Genomic DNA, 8,252 nt, shown 5'->3' on the forward strand with positions numbered 1-8,252 from the left:
ATTGCTACCTACACACACACACAAAATACGGCATTGATCATGAACGCATAATTAAGGTACCTTCGCCTCACCATTATTTTTCACTTGAAATTAAAATAGAGGCATGTGTTTTCCTGCATACATGACTTGTTATCTCGTACTTAAGTTGTTTGGGTATGGGATACACACACACACATGCATGTGGACAAATAATTAATACAAGTAATTAACCGGGAAACTTGCCTTGAATTGTTACCTATAAAGAGAAAGTGAACCAAGTGGAGGAGTCACCTAGAGAAGGAAGTACAGTAGTATGAACGTTATTAGATTCCATTGCTGTGGTTGGGGAAAGTTTGAAGGAGGATTCCTCTTGGTAAGTAGGTAGGGAGGGTTTGGAGAGTAGAATTGAGAAAACTTGGCCATGAAAATGATTGGCACATGATGGGCCATATACAGGTCATTGTTAGTGACATAAAAGTAGCAAATGAAACATTTAATCAACTACTTAATTGAGGGGAGGCAGCCTTAATTTGCTTACTACGCTGTTGTTTGAATTAAGTGATAGTGGTGTGGTAGTTCCTGAAAATGAAATTCACCAATCGTTTTAATTCCCACATGTTCCACGTTCATTCTTACTTTAATCACCCTCCAATCCTATATATTAATCTCATCTCACACCGCTTACCACATGCGTAACCTCGTCGCAACATCGGATTTATATTCAACAATAAGAAGACCACATTCTTAATTATTCATGATTATGGACCGTTTTGTGTTTCGTTCGTGATTTTCATATATATTATCTACGAAGGAAGCGGAATAAGCATGCTTCTCGAAACTAAAATTAAGAATTAGTATGATTCATTCCGTATTATTTTTGGGCATATATATGAGAGTTGAGACAGTCTGCTCCTCTTGTCTGCCTTATTTGATATCTAAACTTCATTTCATAGGATACATACATATTTATGTATCTCATTCATTTAATATGTCCTCCTCCTTAATTTTTGAAGAACGTTTACGCATAAAGCTAGAATGTGAGTTAATGAAGCAGCTTTTGAAATAATATGCAACAGTTGAGATCTGTTGGTGCATATATAGCTGATGGATATATGTGAAGCCTTCCAAAGGAAGAAACAAAAGGGCAATAAATATTTTGAATAATAATGATGATGAAGATGGTGAGGGTTGAGATCTCTAGGACACAGGGCTTCCACATAAACACAAGGGTGCTGGAGAGAAAAGATCCGAATATTATTGGGACCCCTCACATCGCAGTGAGTAAACAAGACACAGGCTGTATGGTTGAAACGTCAACTTCTCCAAAAAGCGCTCTTTAATGATGATATTTCATATTCACTCACTCATCCTTCTCACACACATTTCTATCCATCTATATATATATATATATATATATATCCCATTTTTCTCACTGCATGATCTCATCATTCCTCATTTTCTATTCCTTCTAGCCAGCTTGCTGTCATTCAAAGGAAACCAAAATTAATTAGTTAGTTGAAATAATTTAAAGCCTGCTTTCTTAAAAACTCAAGGCTTTCCATCACCAGCCACCATGGTTGTAGCTGATAATTAGGTTCTATTTGTACCTCGTGATTATTTTAACTAACAACAACCTGCCACAAGTCTTAATTTATAAGAGAAACATGTGCAACACATATATAAATACGATCCAATTTTAAGTTGTCTGATCCGCAGTTAAAATATATGGGAAAGAAGTAATCACAAGTACCGAAAAACGTGTTTTATACCAGTTAAAAAAGAACAAGATAAGAAGTGAAGACAGTAGTGTTTTTGTAAATAAATTATAATTTGCTACATACTTTGCTACACCAGTTTAAAATATAGCTAGCGTGTTAAAAAAGTGGTACAGTTGTAGTAATAACACTTCGTGTAGATAGTGAGAGAATTTTAAAATAATTGTTTTTTATTTTCTTCCAGAAACAAAAGTGAAAACCAATTGATTTCTTCAAAAAATTCTGTTGCTTTCTACAGTCTATACCTGTTGTATCAGAAATGAAAAACCCAAATTTGCTGTTCATTGATGCTCCCTCCACTTTCAACCTTAAAACTCAGAAACTCCCTCGCTGCTGACCTCTATTCACCTCAACTGGTGTGGACATATTTTCTTGTTTCCTATTCTTCGATGATGGTTTGTAAAATTATTGGGAGGATTATAAATGATTAAAGGATGTTAGATTTCCATTGTATGATTATTGGGAGGTCGAACTTTTAGAGGAGACTTGGTCAAAATTTTTGCAGAACTTATGGATATGCTAATTAATTAAGATAAGGAAGTGATGATTTACATGCTAGCTAGTTGTGATTTAATTTACTGATTGTAAAATTATTGGGAGGTCCAAGTTTTAGGAGATATATTTTATATAGTATTCTCTAACTTGAATTTCTCTATGTCTCCGCATTTAGATAGTGATCATCAAATAGATTATAAGAGGCGAGAGAGTGGTGGAATATGGGATAAGAAATAATTATTTTTGTTGCGTAAATTGTTCGAATCACATACGATTAAATGCTGCGTAAATAAAAGAGCATCGGATGGTATCTGCAGGTGAAGAATCAATTTCATGTCAGAAATACCAAAATATATATCACCTAACACTCTCTCTCTCTCATAATCTTTATGGCCGGACAAGCTTCATAGTATCCCTCCGATCCTTATCTTCCTACTTTTCCCACACATATCTATAAACAGTAAATATGTCAGTCCAGTCCTATGACAATACGACCACTCCTTCACTCTCCCATATTTTGTGGCTTAAGTTACATTCGGTTGTTAGAGACTGATCTCTCTAATAATAAGATAAGAAGAATGGGGGCCGGGAAGCCAGCATCAATAAGGAAGAAGCAAAGTTCTGATGAGTAGTCTGACTTCTGACGCGGCATATTGATTCCTATAGATACTTTACAAAGTTGTTTGGACTTTCCTTATGCTTCAACATCAAGACAACGTAATCTCTATGGTTGAAATGAATAAATAATCAAAGCGAAAAGCAAGCAGACAGCTTCGTTAATTGTAAATACTAAAATTAAATAATTGAGAATCAAGACCACACAATACGCGGCTTTTGTGGAGTCAATCATAACAAAGTTTAGGAGAGACCATAGATGTGGACACGTCTTATATTATTGGAAATCGTCCCCAGGCTCAAAACTCAAAACATCAATTGACTTGGTTGACTAATTAGGAGCTTGTTCCTAATTAATTCGTCATTTTCTTGCTCCTCAGTGCTGCTTTCTTTCTCTCCTTTATTAAAATTGGGATACCACCAGCTCCCATCCACTCCAAATATTTGCCCCCGCTTGCAGCAAAAGAAATTCTCCATATAATCATTAATACATTATAGACTGTGGCAGTAATTTTTTAAATATGAATTGAAGTTTGGTTTTGAATTAAACGTCCTTGTAATCTTTGTATAAATTTATAAATTAATGATAATTTTTATCATTCCATTACATCGAAGACGCATGAGAAAATTAATCCCTACTATATATTTTTCACTTAAAAAATATTTGATTAATTAAGACGTTGTTCTCACAACCCGGACTGTATTTTGGTTTTCTACAAAAAATTTTTGTTGAGCAAATGGTTTTCTACAAATTTGACTAAACTTTTATACGTGTCAAAATTAATTTTCTTCTGGAAAAGAATACAATTATCTTAAAGTGTCTAGTTAATTATAGAAACAGTGTCTAGTTATCGTACCCATCAGAGGAAATTAATATGTTGACCACATATTTTGGACATAAATGAAGAGGTGCTTAAATTGGGAACAAAGTAGTCGTGGTGACTAGTCAAAGTTTGTCACATTGATAATTTTCATGTGGGTGTGATTTCAATGCGTTGGTCAAATACTATTAATAATTTTCTTTCATGTTCATAATCTTTTTTTTTCCAACATGTATAATCTTTAACATCTGTATTTCTAAACAAAATCAAGTATATATTTTTTTTTGAAAAAATATAATACATGTTGCCACCAAATTAATAAGTAGTGCAGACCTTTTTTTGGCTTTTATAATATATATAAATTTCATAATGTACATGAGTCCAATTTTAATTTAGTTCCGAAAATAATTTTAACTCTGAATAATAACTTTCATTATCAATGCAGGCACATTCTTTTGACTTGCACGAATATTTTTAATTTATCCATATTTAAAAATAACAATTATATGCTAACAATTTTTTAGAAAAATATTATAATGTAATTTATGCTGAAAATATCTAATTAGTATATACGTGAGGGACATGATGATGGCATATATACTTGGTTCATTCTGAAAGTTTCAGACTTTTTCTGCCAAATTTCCATCATATGGGAGGTGAACGATAAGAAATAGGACCCGACGTGTAATAATTAAATTTTGAGGGCCCTTTAGTTTTTCCCACCAGTTTCTTCAATTATCTTAAAATGCCTCCCAAACTAGATATACTCTCTCCACAAGAAAACAATCCAATGTGTTCAGTCAAAATCCCCGTCACAGCAATTTTCTTGCAGAATGCTCTATGCTCAATTTTCAAAGCACTCGATTCTGGTAATTTTTTTTACAAACGTTTCTTGGTTATTAATTTTTTTAATAAAAAAATATATAATATAAAAACAGTTTCTTTAAAGTTCACTCACCAAAAAAGCATAAATCACTTGAAATTCTTGTCATAAAAATTTGATTAACAAACACTAAAAGTTTGTATGGAAATTCTAGTGATGAAATTTCAGAATATGTCATTTAATTAATTCTGCTTGTTTTTAAATTACTTGAGGAAACTTAAAGCCCACCCCTTTTTCCTTCTTTCTTTCCTCGGGAGAAAATTAAGGCTAATGAACTCGGGATTCATGGTGGATCATCATTAGATTAAAGAAGGCATAACTTAGTCAGTACTTTTTTTCTGTGTCTAATTCATGCATGTTCACTATCTTTTTGTTTAATTTATAAAATCCTGTCCAGAAAACTCGTGAGACAAAACAACTAAAGAATTCTTCTTGAAAGCCACTAACAATATTTAAAGGCCAGACGGCCATCTTTCCAGCCTTAATGAATTCAGTTTTCTCTGCGGAATCAAGTATGTACAGTAATTTGCTTTTGGGAACCCAAAAAAAAAAAAAAAAGCTTTGCTTTGTATAATGCCAAAAGCAGGGAGCGGAAGAATCTTTATCCAATCAGTTGCTTTCTTCTCAACAGCTGTCCCTATTGTTATCGCGAGAAATGTCCCTTAGAATTTGCAGATTGAGTTTTATAACAATGAAAATTAAACCAGGTTTTAGGCACACTAAGCATATTATTAATTAATAAAAAAAACATAAAATAGCTAGGGCAACACATGAGGTACCTTTTTCACCAGATCTCAAGTCTGTTTCCTCATAATGTTAACGGAGCTTTCAGAGTGTAAAGGGATTATTTAAGTAAAAATTGCTCCACCGTGTAAGGAATAGATCTCGATTAAGAAGCCAGGCTGAGTTATTCATTGGTTTTGATATCCATAGATGATTACTCCGAACAAAAAGAACATTATTTCAGTGATCAGATACAGAAAGAAGACGCACTAGCTTGAACATGAATACAAATGTAGTTACAGACTATGGCCATCGGGATGCTGAAATAAGTTAGCTAGTTAGCTAATCATTTATTGGATGGAGCGATGAATGCCTAACATTAATTAACACCAGGAGAGAAAACATGTTTCTCTTAATTATCTGACACTGTTTGTCAGTAGAGAAAGAAAGAAAAAAGGGTACAATATATGTAGATAGATAGATGGATATGATATATATATATATATATATATATGAGTGATCAAAGAGATTTATAGGGCTGGTTCAGGTGACGCTGATGACTGGACCAAGAAGGGTATTTTGGTGCTGGAGAGTGTTGTTGGGGGCTGCAAGTGTGAGCTCCAGATCAAGCGCCGCTGATCCATTGGAAGATTTCAACAATTTGGCACCTTGTGAAGTTTCAGAACGTTGAGAATAATCATCATCCGCAATTTCTTCTGTTTGTTTATCATCTGGTGATTTGTCGGCTTCCATTATCTTGCGGCCAAGAAGCTGCAAATCAGTGTCAATATTCTCTGCCGAATCGCCTGCCTTAGGATGAGCATGACCTTGACTGCTTCCAACCTTCCATATACAATCCTTTTGGATTATTTAACCCCATATATATTATGAACCATCAGGAATTAATTTGAAGGCTTGATAATGATTAAAAAAAAAAAAGAAGGAATAATAATTAATGTACCATGTCAAAAAGACTGGAACGTCGCTTCTTCTTGTGAAGGGTGGCGAGTCGAAGGAAGTATTTCTGAGCATGACTGGCAACTTGAGTAGGGGTTCTGGTGGTGACATAGTTCCTGGAGATTCCCCGCCAGTCTCCTTTTCCCAGCTTCTCCAGCCCTACCAGGAATGCTCGGTGCTCCTCTTCTGTCCAGGGAACTCCTGAACGAAATTAATTATCACCGGTAGTCATTAATTAGCCACATTAATAAGTAAATTTCTTAAATACTCCGTAGTTTCTGATCATAAATTAATGCGGTTGGGTCAGGAGATGAAATATATGTACCTTTTTTCCGGTCTTGTACTCGACCTAGGAGACCGTCGGAGAGATAGCCGAGGGAGGTTCTATCGCAGTGTTCGTCGATGGTTAATCTGGAGGAAGAGAAAGAGGAAGAAGAAGATGAGGAAGAGGGCAGAGAGTCCATGCTAAAGCTTTTCTTGATGGCAACACAAGAAGAAGACGATATGTCCAGTTGAACACCGAAGAGTCGAAGCCCTGCGAAAGCACCTCTCATCGATGTGCACGTCCTTGAATTGTGGCCGATGTTCCCACAATGTGAGCACTTCCTCGCCATTTTCACTCCCCACAAGTTTAATGGGTCTGTCTCTGTGTGTCTGAGAGAGGAAGGAGAGAAGGAGAGAGAAAGAAAGAACGAGAATGAGAGAGAGAGAGAGAGAGAGAGGGAGAGAAAGAGCAGAAATCAGAGATATGTTTGGTGGTATATATGATGATGGAGGAGGTGGGGTTTCTGAAATTGGACGCACACCAACACAAGGTGATTGGATGGACATTGTTTATTGTTGGATATTTTTGAGATTAATTAAATTTTTGTAAATTAAAAAAAACAAAACAAAACCAAACCAAACTGTATCTCAAACGTACGATACCTTATCTTATTTAGAGTATTTGTGTCCTCTGGGATTACACGGACTATATCTCTCCACCAAACCATATATTTAATTCTATATATAACTGAAGAACCTTCCACATATACACACACACACAATTCGTAATTTATATATGCTTCCTACTTCACAGCAACTTTATTTTACTTTCCTTCACATACAGATCATATATGTATCTCTTCCGTTGTATAAAAAAAAAAAAAACAGGCATATATGCATTAATTGAAAGAGTGAAAAAAAGGAGAAAATTTATCTTGTTTCTAGGAGACACGCTTATTTATATACATAGGATCTGCAAAATACGTCTTGTTACATACACTAATATAAACCTAAGACAAGGATACACACACAGATTCGTATAGATACATATATATATATATATATGTATTTTGAGTTTCATATATATGTATTCAACAAAACATTTTACTTTTAATCATATTTATTAGTTTTAAATTTTAAAAAAAGTATAGTCTATTTTATAAGTTTCAATTTGAACTTGTCTTAACATTTAATATATATTTTTCTAATATTGCCCTTAATTATTTCTCTCTTATCACGTTTTTTCACAAATTCTCTTTTATCTTTTTCTGATTTATTATAAGAATATATTTAAAAACAAAACTATATTTCTAACCTATTTATTTTTTTAACTAATTGTTTGTTATCTGTAAGTTAGTTATTTGAAACTTATAATAAGGATTAAATGGAGTATATATGTAGACAAAGACAAAGTCAGAATTCACCCTGCATTGTATTGTATACATTCCAATGTTTAGGAGGGTAGGTCTAAGTATGACTTGATTGGGTAGGGGAAGAAGAAATATGAGACGAAAAAGAATGGATTGAAAGCTGTGTGGAACCAACATATGATACTGTGAATGGAAATTACTAAGCCTATGAAAGAACAAAGAAGGCGTGATGAGGACGAGACAATGGCAAATTCAGGGGTGTCAGCCAAGTTGGATTTGGAATTGAATATGTCAAACACAGTATTGATGGCAAAGGCTGTCGTTTTGTGATGAGTCATTTGGTATTAATTGCCCAAAAGATGCTGTTCAA

General features: G+C 34.2%; 1 protein-coding gene across 2 annotated transcripts; it reads right to left on the bottom strand.

Annotated features, from left to right (window-relative positions):
• Window positions 1-5,502: 5,502 nt before the first annotated feature.
• LOC114718682 (transcription factor MYBS3-like) lies at window positions 5,503-6,952 on the bottom strand. 2 transcript variants are annotated; one of them, XM_028904106.1, is made up of 3 exons: window positions 6,574-6,952; window positions 6,253-6,449; window positions 5,503-6,134 (listed from the first exon to the last, which is right to left on the bottom strand). In XM_028904106.1, exons 1-3 carry the CDS (start codon window positions 6,860-6,862, stop codon window positions 5,835-5,837), a joined length of 786 nt encoding a protein of 261 aa, XP_028759939.1. In that variant the 5' UTR covers window positions 6,863-6,952; the 3' UTR covers window positions 5,503-5,834. The 2 variants fall into 2 exon arrangements, with proteins under 2 accessions (XP_028759939.1, XP_028759932.1); XM_028904099.1 differs by having other exon boundaries at window positions 5,503-6,149.
• Between the last annotated feature and the right edge of the window lie 1,300 nt (window positions 6,953-8,252).

The sequence above is a fragment of the Neltuma alba genome, unplaced genomic scaffold (genome assembly GCF_004799145.2).
Source record: "Neltuma alba isolate B1F8T4 unplaced genomic scaffold, ASM479914v2 tig00002165_pilon, whole genome shotgun sequence".
NCBI lineage: Eukaryota > Viridiplantae > Streptophyta > Magnoliopsida > Fabales > Fabaceae > Neltuma > Neltuma alba.

Coding starts and splice junctions, on each gene's coding strand:
- LOC114718682 (XM_028904099.1), bottom strand. CDS start 6,862: ATGGCGAGGAAGTGCTCACATTGTGGGAACATCGGCCACAATTCAAGG. Junction 6,450..6,573: donor AGTACAAGACCGGAAAAAAG/GTACATATATTT, acceptor AATTTCGTTCAG/GAGTTCCCTGGACAGAAGAG. Junction 6,150..6,252: donor GTTCCAGTCTTTTTGACATG/GTACATTAATTA, acceptor ATAATCCAAAAG/GATTGTATATGGAAGGTTGG.